General features: G+C 48.6%; 1 protein-coding gene across 4 annotated transcripts in view; it reads left to right on the top strand.

The window, feature by feature from the left end:
- The window catches only part of LARP1 (La ribonucleoprotein 1, translational regulator), a 57,191-nt gene that overhangs the window by 19,592 nt on the left and 18,284 nt on the right, over positions 1 to 19,315 (top strand). Inside the window, exons 2-8 of one of the 4 annotated variants that reach the window (XM_043597640.1) lie at positions 13,632 to 13,693; positions 13,944 to 14,009; positions 14,963 to 15,137; positions 16,063 to 16,191; positions 16,268 to 16,375; positions 16,574 to 16,736; positions 18,108 to 18,252. In XM_043597640.1, the coding sequence (XP_043453575.1) occupies positions 13,632 to 13,693; positions 13,944 to 14,009; positions 14,963 to 15,137; positions 16,063 to 16,191; positions 16,268 to 16,375; positions 16,574 to 16,736; positions 18,108 to 18,252 (848 nt within the window). Of the gene's footprint in view, positions 1 to 13,631; positions 13,694 to 13,943; positions 14,010 to 14,962; positions 15,138 to 16,062; positions 16,192 to 16,267; positions 16,475 to 16,573; positions 16,737 to 18,107; positions 18,253 to 19,315 lie in introns of all 4 variants that reach the window. The other 3 variants (XM_043597629.1, XM_043597618.1, XM_043597646.1) reach the window with 3 other exon arrangements.

The following is a 19,315-nucleotide window of genomic DNA, read 5'->3' as shown; positions in this document are numbered from 1 at the left end:
CCTTAATTCTCACTTGTGTTTCTGCTTTTTGTTCTTCCTGGGGCTTGCCTTAATTCCTCTAGAAGAGCCCATGCCTAAGGGTTGCAGATCTTTTCAGAGGTGAGGACCCAGTGGCTTTTGGACGGAAAGCATGTTGAGCCCACCACACCCATGTCAGCTCTAAACGTCAGCTACTAGTTTCATGGGCTGGGTCCTTGGTAATCTTACCTACTTTCTATATCCACAGTACATAGTGTGTGTCATATATAGTTGTTAAGAAGAAGAGCATTTTTTTAGTCATTACCAAATGACATTCCTGGGAGACTTGCTAATTGATCCTAGGCTTTTCTTGAGCCCATTTACTACCTGAGGATCCTCGATACAGCATCCCAGGCAGTCAAGATCAAGCAGTCACATGTGGCGTTTCACATTAAAGCCCTTGTATAAATTGAACCCTGAGAGCATAGAGACGGTCTTGTTCACCACTGCTTCCCTAGTGCCTTGCACACAGACCCCTCCATACCCAAGTTCCCAGTGGTCAGGTGACACAATAGGCTGGTCGGAACATAGGGCTGGGATCTCAAAAAACAAGTTGATATTCTTGGGACAAGTCAGGAAGCTCACTCTGGGGAGAACTGCATCTTCCTACCTCAGACTGTTTGAGACTTAGACACCGTGGTGCATGAGGAAGTATCTTAAAGCCGATTAGCCCTGGTCAGCAAGGGTAAGGAAGGGTAATTTACCTGGATGGGTGGTTTATGCTCTGTTCAGCTCTCCTGTGCCCCATAGCAGAAACTATACAAAGTCCCTGCTTTTTCCACCACGCTTTCCCCTCTATTCCCTGTCCTTTGTACTATAAGGTATTTACAGTTTTCTCCATCCTTTCCTTTCTGATCTGCTGGAGGAGGCAAAATCCTCTTGGGCTTGGTGCTGGCGAGGGCTCAGGCCTTTGGTTTGCCGGTGACCCTAGAGCATTGCCTTTCGATAAACAGTGCTTTGATTCCTGACTGCTTTGCCCTTTTCCCCCTGTGCTGAGGAATGGCATCCCCACCTGGCAGGTAAGCTAATAGTCTCAGAGAAGTGGATTCTGGTGGTGGTGGCTTCAGTCGCCTGTTGGGCCCACAGGTTTGAGCTGGAGACCTTTGAGAACCTAATACTGATCTCCTGCAGTGCTGAAAGAGGCCTAGGATAGTCTGAGATTTCAGATCCTTGAGTCAGATACTTTCTCACCGTGTGACTTTGGCTAGCTACTCAGTCACTGAAACTGGGGTGGTAATTCCACCATTGTGAGGGTCAAAATGCACAAAAATCCTGCAACAGGAAGCTTGAGGTGAATGCTTAGTAAGTGATAGCCATTATTGTGTAGCGGACCCAGGCCTCAGGGCGCTGGGTGAGCAAAGAGCAGGCTTAGCCTAAGAGCGTGGAGGCTGGCTGGCTGTTAAAGGAGGCAGGCAAGCTGTTCCCTTCAGAGCCTCCGTTCTTCTTCTGCACAGCCATAGTCCGGAGCCTGTTGTGAAACTGAACCCCGAACCCAGCCCAGATGGATCCTTTGTGACCTCCCATCTGTCAGGACGCTCAGCTTATGGCTTCTTGGTCTGACCAGTCTTGATTCCTGATGCTAGAGATTGGACTGGGGTAAATGGAGGGGATGTGCTTCTCATGTACCCCTCCTGTGGCTGCTGTTTGTGTGTGTAATTAAAACATTCTCCCTCCTGCTCTTGTGAGCCAGGTCATTTGTGTCTGCAAACATGAGGCCCTGGACTGGGGGTTGGGGACCAGGGTTCCTTCCCAGCAGTCTCCGTTCTAACATTAATTGGCATCAGCATTGCATCGGAAACTTGTTAAAACTGCAGATGCCCAAGCTCTGCCTTCCTCACCAGACTGATTCCTGGAGCTTGAGGGACTTCCAGGAGTATGCATTTAAACCAAGCCTGCCCCTCTTCGCCAAGTGGTATTGCCAGCCTGCTAGCTCACTGTTCCCAGTTTCCACAGCTGTGAGGTGAGGATTTTTCATATAGCCTTGTGCTCAGAAACCCCAGCTGAGTGGAAGGTTAACGGGTAGGGGGCTTGGGTTCCGTGTCCATCAGACCAGCCCTGCTACATCAGAGCATGCAACTCTTGATCTCGGGGTTGTGAGTCTGAGCCCCATGTTGGGTGTAGAGATTGCTTGAAAATAAAATCTTTAGAAGAGAACTTAAGTGTACCTTTTAAAAAGAACATAAATGTAAAATTAAAAATATTAAATATTTTAATTTTAATCATCAAATTAATTATATTAAACTTAATTATAAATATATGGATATGATAAATACTAATTTTAATTAATATAAAATATTAAAACAACCCATGTACCCACTACCAGTTTAAGAAGTGTAGCCCTGATTTTAAAATATTAAATGTGGTGTTGTGGTTCTGGTAACCCCTATCAGAATTAGCAGTTGAAACTCACTGGGTTAAGTTAAAAAATTTCCAAGTATGTCCAGAGAAAACCTGCCTTAGAATTAGCTAGCAGATTCCTGGCCCTACCATTTCTGAGCAAAAATCTCTGGAGGGTGCGGCCCAGGAATCTACATTTTGATAAGCTCCTCAGAGGATAGGTAGTTCTGCATATTAAAATCTTAGAGCTGATGTACTTTGTAGCAGTGGTTTTGGAGGTAGATTGTGCCCCTGGACATCTGGCTTCAATTAAGTTGTAGTTAGGATGATCAGTGAATACAGGGATAAAAATCAAAGCATGTTAGGCCTGGAAGGACCACAGATGACAGGCTCCCCTCCACCCCAACCACAGGCCTCTGAATGGCGAGACTAAAGACACCCAGGTGGGAGCTCATGGCCATCTCCCACCACAAGGATACCAGTACCAGCATCCAGTCTCCTGACTCCCTAGCCCAGGGCCCTGCTCACTACCCCACTGTGATGGAACATGAGCAGTAGTCCGTCCTTCCTTCCTTCCTTCCTTCCTTCCTTCCTTCCTTCCTTCCTTCCTTCCTTCCTTCCTTCCTTCCTGTGGTGGTCAGGTTTAGCAAATAAAAATACCAGACACTCAATTACATTTGATTTCGGATAAATGGTGGATAGTTTTTTTAGTATAAGATGTCCCAAATATTGCATAGGAAAAATTACTTGCTGATATGAAACACACATTTAATTAGAGATTTTTTAAAAATCTGGCAACCATTATCCATCTCTCTCTTTTTTAAAGCACTAGAGAGATTCAGGAGTTGCCTCAAAGAGCCAAAAAAATAGCCATGTATTTATGATAGTTCTGTGTTTCATGATGATGTCATTTAAGCTGTAAATCTGTGAGCTAGCAGCTATCATGAACCTCACAATGAGAGATTAAGTCTGATGCTAGAATTTCCCATGTAAATTGTCTTTTTGCCTCCATCATGAACCTGCTTGTTTGGCTCATTCTTGTGTGTCCCAGTGAATGCCTATCAAATTACAAGCTCCACAAAAGGTTGGTCTGATTTAACCATGTCCCCTGGTCTTGTGGGTTACTTATTTGATGCAGACTGGTGGTTAGAACATCTTTGGGTGAACTTGAGTCCATGCTCTTAACTGCTGCTCTGTCCTGTTCTTAGCCCAGCAGCCTGGTAAGTTGGTGATAGAGTGGGTTTTGGATAGGACTCAGACCGCCCCCCCCCCCCCCCACTACATTTGCTGAAGGGGAAGGGACTGTAGAGTAGAGTAATAGGGTACCTGGCAGTGCTTTGAGAACATCTGTGAGAAGGGGTGGGGTGTCTGCAGGTGGGGCAGCCCCTGTCTCCTCATCTATGGCATCCCAGCGCTCTACTCTTTTCCAGTCGGGCTGTAGCATGTGACACTGAAGCAGTCCCCTGGCCCAGACCCCTCAAGAGGGGCAGATCAACTGCTTCTGGGAAACAAGGCCTGCCTTTTTGAGCTGGATCAGTATAACTAGCCCATACCTAAGACCTCCCAACTTGCCATCTGTTTCTGGGGTACCTGGCAAGTCTCTTCCATTTCTCTGGGATTTCCTGTTGCCAAGTATACCTAGCCTGCAGGGCTGGAGCTGTTAGGGCTCAATGATTTCAGAGAGCAGGAAACTGAGGGCTAGTGAGGGAGCCTAACCTGGCATACTGCATGGGTAAGTGATCAGGACTTGCCTACCCCACATCTTCCAGAGGGAGCTGAGAGGTTTGGCCTTCCCGGGAGAAGTGTGAAGAAAAAAGATGGGGGCAGAAGTGAGGTCCCCCTCCTAGATCCATTTCAACAAGAGCACCCCTCCTTTTCTGTCATATATTACAATTTCATGTGAGAAATTGTTGATCTTAAAAACAGCAGGGTGGTTCCTGGAATGCTTGGGTTTCTGAACCTGCCCCCCCACCCCCCACCTCACCCATGCATGATATGCCCCTATGCCATGAGTGAGTGTCGAGGTGAACAGAGCGTATTTTGTTGAGGCAGGAAGTTGGTTTCCCACCAGCTGGAAAAGCTCTGGATTTAGAGGCAGGAACTGGATATTCGGTGCCAACTCCACAACAATTTACTAGGCACTTTGGGCACAGCCTGGTCCCTCCTGGGCTCAGCTTTCCTGTCTCTACAAGGAGAAGAGTTCTCAAGTCCCTTCTAGCCTTGGCTGGGTCTGAGAGCCTCTCCACTCCAATAAAGTGGTAATCCAAAGTAATTTGGGGAAGGTGGGGGACTCAGAAGCCTCTTGAGAATGCCCTAGATTAAGACAATAAAAGTGAATTTGCATTACCTGAAGTGGTGGGTTACCAGGGGAAAACCAGCTTTGAGGTCAGCAGCTTCCCACATCAGAACGATGGAGTCAGGTGGGCAGTGGAGGGTTACTTGTGCCTCAAAACCTTCCTGAAAGGGGTGGCTCCTGAAATCCAGGGCCCAGCTGCCCAGTGCTTGGCCTGTCCCTCAAGAGAGCATGCAGGAGCCCACTAGCAGAATATGATGCATGGAAGAGGTTTGTTTTTGTTTTTGTTTTTGTTTTTGTTTTTTTAATGTGAATTGATTAGCAGTATTTATAAAGCTAGAAATTTCTTTTTAATCTATTTTTTTACTTTTCTTGAAAACTCAGAAGCTCTGGAAACACTAAGTCTGTGTTTGAGGGTAGAGCCTTGGCTGCTTTTGCACAGATGCTACCCCCTTAGCTATAGCTGTGTTTCCCAGCTCGCCGGGGTTGCCGGCCAGACTTGTGATTTCTGGTGTGGCCCGAGGCCTGGGGGCTTAAGTCTGGGACCTCTGGGAAGTTCCTGTGCTGGCTCGTCTGCCACATACCCTCGCGGTCCTCTGTTTTCCACGGCTGGCCCGTGGTGTTTGGATTAAAGCACCCTGATTCCAATTCTGAGTACAGAACGCAGGTCTAGACCCCAAAGGGGTTGCAGCTGCTGGACTGTACAGCTGTGTGCTACTCAGTCATAATGCAGAGGGGCACTAACCTCTCTTCCCTTTCAGAGTTCTTTGAGAAGCACCTGTGCTTCTGTAAATTGCTTCATTTGGGAAATGTTTACTGTGGGCCTGCCATGTACATGCTGCAACCCTGGGTTTCAGAGGCCAGTGGGCACGGTGGAAGAGATCCCCACCCTATGGAGTTTGCAATCATTGTCCACAAAGGATGTGTTATAGGCCGACAAAGCCCAGGGGTAGGGTCAGGCAGTACCTGGGATTCAGTCCCAGCTCCGGAAGTTCATAGCCTGCTGAACTGTGGACAAGTCATTTAGCCTCTCCGAGCCTTAGTTTCCTCTATAACCTGGAATCAGCATCATACCTCTCTTGAACAGTTGTGAAAAAGAAATGAGTTACCGTATGTAAAGAACTTTGGCACCTTCCAAGGATGTATGTAATACAGGCTCAGTAATTAGTGAGGTTGAGATACAAGTGCAGCTGTTTCAGGGGGTGGCTCTGAAGACCCCAGGTTACAGACTGAATTAGGACTTGATCCAGAGTTGCTAGTTGGGTAGTTCTTTATAATGGGCACTCAACAGCGAAGGCTTCCTTGGAAGAAATCTGAAAATAATGCTGAGATGTGTGAATAACGTCACACAGAATATATACTGTGTGACCCTAGGCAAGTTCCTTGCCTCTTTCATTTTCTGAGTGACAGAACTAATAGTGTCTTTTTGAGGCAATTTAGTAAGATCACACATAACAAAACAACTTAGACTAGCACCCTGTAAAAGGGGGTTGTTACTACTATTACTGCTCTATTTAGAACCATATGTGCTCTTCAGTCAGAAAGGCTGTGTTAGGGTGCTGGCACTTGGAGACCAGGGGCTTCACTGGCTGTTTGTGTCTTCCAGTTGTAATATTATTAGTTAGCTTTTGGTCGGACTTTAGGGGCTAGGACCAGCTGTGGGGGCAGATTCCATGTCTGATCATGAAGAGTGGGGGCATCAGGCTGCCTGGGTCACCACAGGCTAAAGATAGTCTACTGAGGTTGGGCCTGGTCCAGGCCAGGCAGCATCATGTGACTGGAACCCAGCAATCCTGCCCCTCCTCTCAGGCCAAGGGGCTCACACTGGGGCTGGCAGCTTCCTTTGAGCAGAGCCTCTAGATGGTCTGATGTTCTGAAGCCCCCTACACACACACACACACACACACACTCACTCACTCACTCCTGCACGCAGGGATGCCCTCCAGTCCCTTCGTGTGTTTCATCTGCAGGTCTGGGGTCTGGGGGGAAGTCGGGGCAGGAGGGCTGGGCAGAGAGAGACCTCTGAGAAGTGGCGGCAATGGCAGCGACAAGAACTGGTGAACAAGGTGTGGAAGTTAACCCAGTGTACTTTTTACTCGGTAGAAGAGTGTTTCTGCTTAAGGGGTGTTAGGATGAGTGGGGTTAGGCTGAAAGGCCTGTGGTCCCCAAACTCTTCCTCCATGACTCTGCCCTCAGGCTGGCTTAGGAGGGATGAGCACAGTTGGGCGATGTAACCCAGGCTCCTTCTGCCTCACCTTCCCCTTAGATGGTTTTGCTCCCTTCCACATTTGGGGTCTCAGTTTGCAAATATCTTTGGCAAATAATCTTTCCACCATGTGCTTTAGTTTCCTCATTTATAAAATGAGACCAGTTATGGGGCGCCTGGGTGGTTCAGTCGGTTGAGCGTCCGACTTGCTCAGGTCATGATGTCACAGTTTGTGAATTCAAGCATCATGTTGGGCTCTGTGCTGACAGCTCAGAGCCTGGAGCCTGCTTTGGATTCTGTGTCTCCCTCTCTCTCTGCCCCTTCCCTGCCCATGCCCTGTCTTTCTCTGTCTCTCAAAGATGAATACATTAAAAAATATATTTTTTTTAATAAAATAAAATGAGACCAGTTAGAAAAACAAGCTCAGTGTTAAAACAGCACATGGCACCTAGTAAGTGCCTAGTACATACCGTGTGCACTTGTTAATATTATCACCACAGCTTGTTGCTAGCATCTCTTTGATGAGAAATCTCAGTGGTTGAGGTCTTGCCTTCTCTCTCCTCACCCCTCCAGATCTCATGTTACTACCTTTTGTTCAGTTGAGGAAGATGAGACGCGGAGAGGGTGGTCAGTAGTGCCCCCCAAGATTATACAACTGAAGAGTGCTGGAGTCTGGACTAGGACCCAGCTCTGATTTCAGGTAATCAGGTGCCTCAGAGTCAAGGCAGGGCTGGGCGTGGGGTTCCTCTGGAAGCCAGCGGTGCCAACGATACTTGTTCTTTGTTTCCGGAGAGCTGTGGCTGAAGGTGGAGGATGAAGCTGTAGCCTCAGGAATTAGTACTCGGAAAACAAAGCCTCTTCCCTTGGTGTGAAATCATAGAGGAGATGGGTTTTGTGAACTTACCACTCACTCAACAAATGTCAGCGCATTGCCAGGCCCTGAGCTAGACGCTGGGATTACTGCTGTCAGAACAGTCTGCTTCCTGGCCTCAAGGAGCCACATAGGGGGTGACGGTTCCAGCGCTGTGAGAACATGTAGGAGGGACACTTTACTTGAGGTCTGAGAGAGTCCCCGAGGAGATTGACCTCATGGCCACATACAGATTAGCAAGTTGGTGAGTGTCAACTCAAGAAATACAGCCTAATAAATAACCTTGTTCCCCAAAGTAGAAATTCTTTCTGGTTAGGCTAAACTCAGCCTATTCAGCTGCCAATCTCCAGGAGATGGTGCCAGCCCCAAAATAAACATTTGGCCCTCCCCATTCTTCTGGCACTGAGGCCGAGATCTCTGACCATCCATTCTCAGTCCCACAGGCTTTCTCCCATCCGGCCTAGGCCCATCTTGCCTTTTACCCACATTTGTCCCCCAGTCTCATTTCCAGCTTCTCCCTCGTACTAGTTCTTTGTTACCATGACCTGAAGAGTTTGACTCAACCCGTGTGCCTTCTCACCCTAAAAACCACTGGCTTCCCATTGCTTGACCAAGTCTTTGCTCCTTAGATTTCCTAGATCTAGTCCCTCTGGGTAGCTTTTATTTCACAGGGTCAGCAGCATTAGGATGTTTCTAGAACAAGACAGCATAGAAAATATTTCTTTTTATCTGGCTTTGTAGTGGGTGTTGATGGGTTTGGCCCCTGGGTAGGCTGAGAGAGATTCTGGAGGGCAAGCTCTGTCCCTCTTCCATGCTGAGTAAAAAGTTGAGTCACTAAATTTCTTCAACTGAAAGGGAACTCCAGGCCTTCCCTGTGCTCTTCCTTCCTCTACTGCAGCAGGGGCTGATGTCACAGCCCACCCCCACCCCCACCCCGCCCCCCAGGACTTGTGGTGAATCCTCTCTCTTTCTTTCCTCTTCCCCTGGGAAACCTGCCCTGAAGCCAGGACGGCTTCTGGAGGGCGGTGTCTGGAAGAAGGGCCAGGCTGGAGCTGGACAGGGGATGGCATTTGTAATCTGAATCAGTGATTTGAACCACTTGATTCCCAGGAGTTGCTCTGATTCTTCTCATATTAAGAGATTATTTGATGGTCTCTTTTTCTCTTTAACCCTGAGGATGAGGGTTACTTGGCCATAGTAAACTTGGTGTGTGAATCTGAATTGAAATATTTAGCATTACCGTATGCTGAGCTCTCTTATGCTCTGTTCCTTTAACTGTCACAGCAGTCCTATGAGATAATGGTGACTTTAGTTTTACAGATGAGAAAACTTAAGTTCAAAAAGCTTCTCTGGGTGCCTGGGTGGCTCAGTCGGTTAAGCATCAACTCTTGATTTCGGTCATGAATCTCCTGGTTCATGGGTTCGAGCCCCACAATGGGCTCTGCACTGACAGCACGGAGCTTGCTTGGTATTCTCTCTCTCCCTTCCTCTCTGGCCCTCCCCCACTCGTGTTTTTTTTTTTTTTTTTCTCTCTCTCTCTTACTCTCCCTCCCTCCCTCCTTCTCTCTCCCTCTCAAAACAAAACAAAACTCAAAGGGCTTGTTAAGGGGCAGAGTATGTAGGGCCTCCAGCCAAGTGCAGTGGATGACAAAGTCCAAGTTCTTATGATGGGCTGTCTGCTTTCCTAGACAAGTGTTTGAATGAAAGGGTGACAGTTGAGGAAGAGAGAACCTCAGAGGGTTAGATAGTCAGTGTTGTGCAGTCAGCCTCTCCGCTTTGCAGGGAGAGCCGCTCTCTGCCCTGCTCACCCTCAACGCCCACATTCTGCCCCCCTTGTTTCCCGGTATCCTCCATTAGCCATAGTGGTTTAGCTGCCTTGGTCCCCACCGCTCTCAGTAATCTGAAGGAAAAATAGTGGGTTTGCCACGCAGATACAGGTGCATAGTCTTCTGGTGTTCCACAACCACACACAGAGATTCTGGTGTGCTTCATTTAATACACAAATGCCTGTGTGTATTTAGGGAAGCCCCTTCACCCCCTGGAACTAGAGTCATTCAGTATTGGCTCCTGGCTCAGGATGTTCCTGTGGGACAGAAAGTAGCTTTTCTCCTTTTCCAGATGCCTGTTAGCCCCCGACTTGTTTTAATCAGGAGGAAGGTACTCCTAGGGCCTCTGTCTGCCATCTGGCTCCCTTAGAATGCTGGGCCTCAAGTAGGGTCCATCTCTCCACAGTTCTACTTCCTTCTGTACATGAGAACCTTTCCCTGTCTTCAGTAACCCTGTTTACCAGGAAACACCAGGGAAGCGCCCTAAGATTGCACCAGGAAGGAGTGGGTTGTCGTTTGTTTGTTTCTTTGTGAAAGCCAAAGTGCGAGTGGGGGAGGGGCAGAGAAGGAGAGAGAATCCCAAGCAGACTCCGCCCTGTCAGCACAGAGCCCGACATAGGGCTCAAACTCATGAACCTGTGAGATCATGATCTGCGTTGAAATCGAGAGTCTCATGCTTAACGGACCGAGCCACTGAGCCACCCAGCCGCCCCCAGGAAGGACTTTTGACCCTACCAGTGGCCACATGGGATTTGTGGCAAGCTGGAGGGAGCACTTAAACAAAAAGAGTGGAAACCTGTGGCTGTCATCCTGGTTCTTCCCTAGGGAAGCCCCTTGAGGGCCTCTGCTCCCTATCTGCAAACAGGGGGGATTAGAACCATGGGTCCTTTTTTCTCACCTTCTACAGTTGTTTTCTTGGGCAGATGCAGAGTGGCGAGTTTAGTGTTTTTTGAGCTGGGCTCTGGTCACTGGCAGCTGGCACAAGTTTGAGAATGCAGAAGTGGGAGGAGGCGGCTTGTTCCCTCTTTGGGCTGGGATGATGCTGGACTTAGGGACTGGCACCTGCGTAAAGGACTGGTTTTCCCTGGGAACCATTTCAGATGCTAGGCCCTGTATATTAGGGAGCCGGAGAGAGACTCTTGGTTGGTTACCTGGTGAAGGAGGATGGCTGGAAGGGGACCCAGAAAGGGATGTGTAATTGAAGTCAAAAAGCCGAGTGTTTTTTCTTGTCTCCCACAGGGCCTGAGAACAGTGCATCTGACTGAGCCCTCCTGCCTTTGCTTAAGCCCCACAGGATCTTAACAGGTCTAGGAATTTTACGTAAAGGCAGAAATAGTCCTCTCTCCCTAGTGGACTTTTCTGTCTGTCTGGGAGACTTTGTTCCTCCTTGGAGTGGGGGCAGCATGAGGATGTAGCTGTGAGCAGAGCAAGAGCAGGGCACTGTGGGTCCCGGGGGCAGAGGGAGACTAGCTAGGGATGGGCCTTTTTCAGCAAAGTTCACACAGGACTACGTGAATATTCCTGTGTATGCTCAGACTAGCCATATTCCCTCAGTCATCTTGGGGCCAGTGGGAGAATGGGGACATTTCCCAGGATGACAGGATGACTCTCCCATTAATCAGAGACTGAACTTTCAGTACTTTACCATGTCCCTTTGTGATCTCGGCAAATGGAGTGTCAGGCAGGGTGATCGCAGGGTAGGACTCTTTCCAATTTTAAGAGTTTTTCTTAGGTTTATTTTTTATTAAAAGAAGCAGACAATGCCCTGAAAAACTTTGCCTCACTTTTTCAAGGAAAGTCTTCAGGAACACCTTGCCCTATGAGCCTGATTCGCCCTTTCCACATCTTGTTAACGAGCTTGAAGTTGCAGGTCCTTTGGCCTGCTCTTGTCCTGATAGCAAGCAGGGGGGTCCTTGGAGAAGTGATTACTCCCGTAACTCAGGTATAGTCACGGGAGATGATCCTGGGGTGGCTCCCTCTACCCAGTTCTGGTTTTGTTTTTGTTTTTTTAATATTTTAGTTTTTATTTATTTTTTGCGGGGGGGGGGAGGGGCAGAAAGAGGGAGACACGGAATCCGAAGCAGGCTCCAGGCCCTGAGCTGTCTGCACAGAGCCTGATGTGGGGCTCGAACTCACGGACTGCAAGATCATGACCTGAGCTGAAGTTGGACCCTTAACCAACTGAGCCACCCAGGCACCCCTATGTGGTCCTGGTTTGAAGCAGCAGCCTAGTCTGGGAACTGGGTGGTATTAGGCTTCTCAGAGCCACCGAGGATCAGCAAGAAAGTCGGTGCATAATAGCTCCCTGATCTATGGGCTCCATCCTCTTGGCACTGAGAGATTTCTGGGTCTCCACTATCCAGTACTGGGTGTAGAGGATGTTGTGGGCTGGGTTCCATAGCTCCAGCTCTCAGAAGGCATGAGGGGTGTCTTGAGGGGGCAGTGGTTCTGGTAAGGGTTGGAAGCCAAAGATGCCATGGCCTCATAGTTAGGAGTCAGGCAGGGACTCGTTCTACTCATTAAGAGAACATGGGTGTGCTCAAGGACTAGAAAACTCCTTTTGAGACCAGCTAGGCAGATTTCTCTGTTCAGGGACTGTGGGGGCAACATGATGGGAGAGAAGTGGGTGAGTAGAGCCCCAGGATGTACCTTTCCCGTGGGTCTCTGAGGGAGGAAGGGTTTAGAAACCTTTGTTCTTCAGAAGTGTGTTGGGAAAGCAAGTGTAGGTGTAGAAGGGACCAGACCTATTAGAGTTCTTCCTTTAAACAAACAAACAAAAGGTTTTCTTTTTAAAAAGCCCATGTCTCATTGAAATGACTGGAAAATTCCAAACAGAATTAAATCACTGTTAACATACTACTTTACTCCTGATGATACTTAGTTATATGGCCTTCCAGAATTCTTGTGAATATGTGCATATACACATTTTTTCTTTGCTTTACAAAAATAGAATTGCAGCTTTTCTCACTTACTGTGTTTCACATCTTTTATCTCTAGTAGAACATTATCTTTTTAATGACTGCTCTAAAAATTGCTTAAAATTTTTTTTTAGTGTTTATTTTTGAGAGAGAGACAGAATAGAGTGCAAGCAGGGGAGGGGTAGAGAGAGAGAAGGAGACACAGAATCTGAAGCAGGCTCCAGGCTCCGAGTTGTCAGCACAGAGTCCAAAGTGGGGCTTGAACCCACAAACCGTGAGATCATGACCTGAGCCAAAGTCAGACGTTCAACCGATGGAGTCACCTAGGCACCCCTGCTCTAAAAATTGTTAAGCTTTAATTTCTGTAGCCAGTTTTCTACTGTTGGAAATGTAGGTTGTTTTCAATTTTTTGAACTTACAAACAGCACTTTTGTTATGGACGGCTTTGTATATAACTCTAAACACTTGTCTAGTTTGTACTGATAAATTCCTGAAAGGAACATTGAGTCAAATGGGTCTCATGTTTTCTTTGGGAACTTGGAGAACAGCAGAGTCTTTCCTAAGTGGCTAACCTTTCTATTGACTGCAGGTCATTGAGGACAGAGCTGGTCCTGGTGGGGGTTGGGGATGCTTAGAAGAGAGAGCCCTGGATTTCTTGACTGCCAGCTCAGGGTTCTCCCCTTACCTTCCCCATGATCATTAGCCCAGGTCTGCTCACACACAGACTTCCACAGTGTTAGTTAGAGCCAGAGAAGGTCTTTCAGATCCTTTCTTCGTGGAACCTGCTGGGATTAGGGAGCCTTTAATTACAGAGCCAGCTCTGGCATGGCCCCAGTCTGTTGTAGACTTACCCTCTTCAGGCCTCAGTGCTCTCTTTACAGGAGAGTAGAGAGCTGGGAGGGCCCTCCTGCCTCACTTCATGGGTGTTCATGGGGTGTTGTCCATTGGTTGTTTCCATGGTCTCATTTTCCACGACTTCTTCAGAGAGAGGCTGGTATACTTGTTACTGGTGTTTGAGCACGTGTCCTTCCCTCTTCACCATGTCTTCCTCCTTTGGAAACCTGCAGGTTGCTTGATGGAGTAGAGGCGGTCATGAGGATGAGCTAGCGGTGGCCACCTCCGTGGGCTGTGCATAACCATCTCTCCCTTCTTGTTCCCACAGAACATTCTGCTCCAGCTAAGGTGGTGAGGGCAGCAGTTCCTAAACAGCGCAAAGGCAGCAAGGTAAGGAGTAGGAGCGGGTTGCCTAAAGGGGGCTTCCTTGAAGAAAGAGGTGGTGGCCTCTTCTGAGCTGTGAGGTAGTTCTGGATCCTCTCAATAGCGGGGGAGCCCCTCTGGGCCTCCACTGTGGATGGTCCTAGTGGACAGATGATTGTGGGTTCTGATCTCTCGGGGGAGCTGTATTTTGTTTGGGTGAGGGGCTGAATGGCAGGGGCATGGCCACCCCAGGGCCTTCACAGAACGTGCCTTGCAGGTTGGTGACTTTGGAGATGCAATCAACTGGCCCACACCTGGAGAGATAGCCCACAAGAGTGTGCAGGTGAGTCTTTGGGGAAGAGTGGGCAGGTTTAAATGCTATGTACAAATGCACATTTGGCCTAAGTTCTCAGAGCCTCGGGTCTTAACTTTCTCGGTTTTTTCTTTTGAGAGGAGTGGTTGGTACAGTATGGGCAACTCTGAAATAGCTAAGGATCATCATCATTTGAGCCCTTGCTGTATGTCAGGGACTGCCAAGTGCTGCTTACCATTTCATCGAATCCTCACAGTGACTTAAAGATAGGTCCTTTAGTAATTCCCGTTTTACAGATGAGACCACTGGAGCTAATAACCAGCCATTGGGAGAGGCTAATAACGAGCCCTTGATGGTCAGGTGGGCCTTGGAAGTCAAGTCTGTTGTATTATTATTCCAGAGCCTGTGTTCTCCATCAGCTATACTTGGGTTGCCAGTGAGTGAAGCAGGAGAGTGGTCATTAGGCCAGGTACCCACCTCCAGACTGTATGTCTTGGGGAAGCTTATGTAGTGCTCTTTAGTCCCAGCAGAGGAACTCCTGATCAGTCCCCCCCTTCCAGTGCTTTTGTTCTGGACTGATGGCCTAGATCACTCCCTGGCTGTGGCCATTGGCCTTCAGTTCACATTAGGGTTGCTGTGGACAAGCCAAGGGCTAGCATCTCTTTCGTCCCACAGACTGCCTGGACGGTCTGGTCCTATAGGGAGTAAACGTATGGCTCCTGTATCCTGGTGGGTTGTCTCAGTTACTGAGACTCAAGGAAGATGAAGAAACAGGTTGTTTCCTACTTCCTGCCTGTTTGAGTACACTTCCCAGTGGAGGCATCTCAGGCATAAAAACAAGACCTAAGAATATATGTAGTCCAACCTGCCGTTGCATGCTGCGTCTTCCCTGCCCCACCTTTCTAGTGGCAGGGGTCCTTCTGCCCCATCCTAGGAGGCTCTCTGATTCACCTCACCCCCTGTTACTCTGCTTCCTACTGCAGCCACAGCCCCACAAGTCCCAGCCTGCCCGGAAGCTGCCCCCCAGAAAGGACATGAAGGAACAGGAGAAAGGAGAGGGGAGTGATAGTAAAGAGAGCCCGAAAACCAAATCGGATGAATCTGGGGAAGAGAAGAATGGGGACGAGGACTGCCAGCGAGGGGGCCAGAAAAAGAAAGGTGAGTGGCTTGGAACAGGCTTGGGAGAAGTGTGCAGGCAGAACTGTGAAGTATCAGAACTCGGGGCTGCTGGATGAGTTTTAGGAGCCCCGAGAAGTCCTTGGGAGGCTGAGTGGTGTAGGCCACCGGGCCAGCAATCTTCACTTCTGCCTGCTGTCCATCAGTTCCTTCTCTTACTTAACAAGCATCCGGTAAGCCCTGTTCTCGGCAGTTGGGCTCCAGCAGTGCACAAGACAGATGAGGTCCCCGCCTCAGAGGAATCTTAATGTATCTTGTTGTATTGCTGTCCCATGTAAGATTTCATTTAAAACAAGAGTTTCCATTGCCCTTGCTAAGATGTTTAGGGTACAAGTTTGGCTGCTTTGACAGAGATTCAAAGTAACAGTAGTTTAAACAAGATAGAAGTTCATTTCTCTCATCTGACAGCTGAGTGTAAGTAGGCCAGGCCTAGAATGGCAACTATTCCTTTCCTTTCATCTTGCTGTGGTGTCTTGGCTCTTTTCATCCAAGATGGCTCACTCTTTCCCTCTTCATTCCACTTAGCAGGAACGGGAAAGGGGAGAGCAGTTCCCTTTTAGGGACTTGGCCTGGAATTGACTACTTTCACGGAGCTCTCCATAGACAGAATTTTGACAATGTCTACAGGGAGCCTGGAAGTGCAGTCTTGATTTTGGGCAGCCATGCGTCTGGCTCCGGAAAGGGGTTCTCTGACCATGGAGAAATTGATATTAGGAGTCAGCTGTGAGTGTCTGTCGCACTGAGGTCCATGGCTTCCTTATTTTAGAGATGAAAATGAGGTCTAGTGTGGGTCATCAAATTGTGAATCAGGTTTGTTGCTCGAGACAGCAAAGAATGGTTGGGGGTAGGGATGGCTAGGAGAGACCTCTCCTTCAAGCCTTCCTCATGTGCCCATGCTGTCCTCCAGGGAACAAACACAAGTGGGTTCCGTTGCAAATAGACATGAAGCCTGAAGTGCCCAGAGAGAAACTGGTCTCACGCCCTGCTCGCCCGCCAGAGCCACGGCACACGCCTGCCAACCGCGGGGAGATCAAAGGTATGCGCCGCCCACTGTGGAGGGCCTGGGCATGGGGGTCGCCCTCAAGCCTGACCCAGCGCCCCTCTCCCCATAGGGTCTGAGCCTGCCACCTACGTGCCCGTGCCCATGGCCCCCCCCACCCCAGCCTGGCAACCAGAGACCAAACCGGAGCCTGCCTGGCACGACCAGGATGAGACATCGAGTGTGAAGAGTGATGGGGCTGGTGGGGCGCGGGCTTCCTTCCGTGGCCGTGGACGGGGGCGTGGTCGCGGCCGGGGACGCGGCCGGGGTGGCACTCGAAGTACGTGAGGCCCCTTTGGGCTCCGGGATGTCCGAGGGAGCGTGGCGGGGGCGGCGGGCAGGGCTCTCCTCTCCCTTATGGCGCCCATTTCCCCCATAGCCCATTTTGACTACCAGTTTGGCTACCGAAAGTTTGATGGTGCAGAGGGGCCTCGCACCCCCAAGTACATGAACAACATCACCTACTACTTTGACAATGTCAGCAGCACTGAGCTTTACAGCGTGGACCAGGAACTGCTCAAAGACTACATCAAGCGCCAGATGTGAGTGGACAGGAGCCTTCTTCCTGGAGGGATGCGTAGGGGCCTGGGAGCCGTCAGAGGTGGCTGCTGGCAGAGTAGGGATGGGCAGGTCCTTCTGGTGCTAGGGACAGTGCCTGCCCCTGGCTGGAGCTGAAAAAGTTAACCGCTGCTCATCCTTTAAAAAGTTAAGTTTTCTTGGGGCACCTGGGTGGCGCAGTCGGTTAAGCGTCCGACCTCAGCCAGGTCACGATCTCGCGGTCCGTGAGTTCGAGCCCCGCGTCGGGCTCTGGGCTGATGGCTCAGAGCCTGGAGCCTGTTTCCGATTCTGTGTCTCCCTCTCTCTGCCCCTCACCCGTTCATGCTCTGTCTCTCTCTGTCCCAAAAATAAATAAACGCTGAAAAAAAAAATTTTTTTTAAAAAGTTAAGTTTTCATAATAAAAGCTAGTTTTTCATAAAGGTAATATTTATTGCAGAAGTAATACCATATTTGCCTAAAGAAAATTTAAAACACAACAAAAAGGAGAGGCAGTGTCCAGAGTCCAGCCCTTTGTGCACTTCTGTTTATAATGGCAGCACGGTCAGAACGCTAGCAAACACCTAAGGAGTCCACACAGTTAGTAAGGTTTGCTATTAAGTGCTTTCTAGGCATCCTCTTATTTAGTCCTGCGGCTATCTTGTTCCTACGAGCTGGGTCTTCTCTCCAGTTCGTAAGTGAACAAACAGACCCAGAGTGTTGCCCAGAGTTTCATGGCTAGTATTTCAAGGCACAGATTTGAATCCATTTCTGTCTGATGGCAAAACCCTAGCTCTGAACCACTCTGATGGTCCCTCAGTCGGGGGAGCCATACAAGGAGGTGGATCATTTCAGTAAAGTGCAGTAGTATTTTAGGAGCAGAGGAGAAAGTGGCCAATAACATTGGAACTGGGTTTTTTTTTTTGTTTTTTTTTTTCAACGTTTATTTATTTTTGGGACAGAGAGAGACAGAGCATGAATGGGGGAGGGGCAGAGAGAGAGGGAGACACAGAATCGGAAACAGGCTCCAGGCTCTGAGCCATCAGCCCAGAGCCCGACGCGGGGCTCGAACTCACGGACCGCGAGATCGTGACCTGGCTGAAGTCGGACGCTTAACCGACTGCGCCACCCAGGCGCCCCTGGAACTGGGTTTTAAAGGAAGATGAAGGGTTGGCCAGGCATACGAAGAAGCCGAAGGGCAGGGGGAATGGTTAGGGAGCCATAAAAAGATAGCATCTCTTTTCAGCCTGCAAAATTGTACGTTCAGCTGGGTCAGGGTCGGTCAGAGGCTATGTGTGGTGGCCGGGGTGTTCCGAACAAGAAAAGCAGACTCGTAAATGATGCTGCAGCAATCATCTGTCTTCTCCCCTCCACCTAGTGAATACTACTTCAGCGTGGACAATTTAGAGCGAGACTTCTTCCTGCGACGGAAAATGGATGCTGACGGTTTCCTTCCCATCACCCTTATTGCTTCCTTCCACCGAGTGCAGGCTCTTACCACTGACATTTCACTCATCTTTGCGGTAGGTCTCCCTTCCTGGTGCTGGGGTGCAGGGGAAGGAAAGGTCCTTACTTAAGGAGCTAGAGTTTGGGCCACGGCAAAAAACCCTGGAGGAGTCCCCATCTGATGAATTCTGCTAAAGTCGCAGGGCTTGGCCAGCCTCTCTGCCTCCCTTCTTGCCTCTCTCTCTCTCTCTCTTATTATGGAAAATTGCAGATATTTCAGAAGTAGACAGCATGGTATGATGAACCCAGCCTCAGCAATTACCACCTCATGGTCCATCTTACTCCATCTATCCCCCATCTGTGTTTCCTCTTTCAAATTACTTCGCAGAAAATGTCAGGTAACCTGACATTTCATCCACGTTTCAGTACTTATCTCAAAAGATAAATACCTGCTAAAAACCTAGTCACCATGTCGTTATCACATGTACAAGTATTAATTCCTTCATATGTCCAGATACCCAGCCAGTTGCAAATTCACCCCACTCGTCAAAACTGAGACTCAGGATCCAGACAAGACCCATATGTTGTCTTAAGTCTCCCCTTCCCTTCTCTTTTTCCTTGCAGTTTATTATTTCAATAAACTGGGTTGTGTATTTTGTCAAATTTCTCATGGGACACAGTGGTGTCATTTAGCATATTCTTGTATATTCCAAATTTTTTGTAAATTGGTGGTCCAGAAGCCTGATCAGATTCAAGATTCAGGTTTGGGGGGTTTTCCTCCCGTCTTCATCGAGAGTAAAGATCATGATAGATTCTCTCAGGTGGCACATAGCGTTTCATTTGTTCTCTTGTGCTATAAGCTGCTATTGATGACTGTCTGGTATTTCATTAGGGATTGTAAAATGGTAAGATTCTAATTCTGTCAATCTGTCTTCATTTGTTACCTGGAATACCTCTTTAAGGAGAAACTTTGCCTCATCAGCTATTCAGTTACCAAGAGGTATGGTTTGTACAGAAAGGGCGGATAAATGCTTGAACTTTCCTTTGTTAACCAGTTTTCAGAATTATGAGTTGATCCCTAATAGCTTTAAAGGTTTGGCGCTTGGGATTGTTTTTTTTGATTTGTTTTGTTTTGTTTGT

This window comes from Prionailurus bengalensis, chromosome A1 (genome assembly GCF_016509475.1).
Source record: "Prionailurus bengalensis isolate Pbe53 chromosome A1, Fcat_Pben_1.1_paternal_pri, whole genome shotgun sequence".
Taxonomy (NCBI): Eukaryota; Metazoa; Chordata; class Mammalia; order Carnivora; family Felidae; genus Prionailurus; species Prionailurus bengalensis.
Note: the sequence above shows the minus strand (reverse complement) of the source record. Positions and strands in the feature narration are given on the sequence as shown.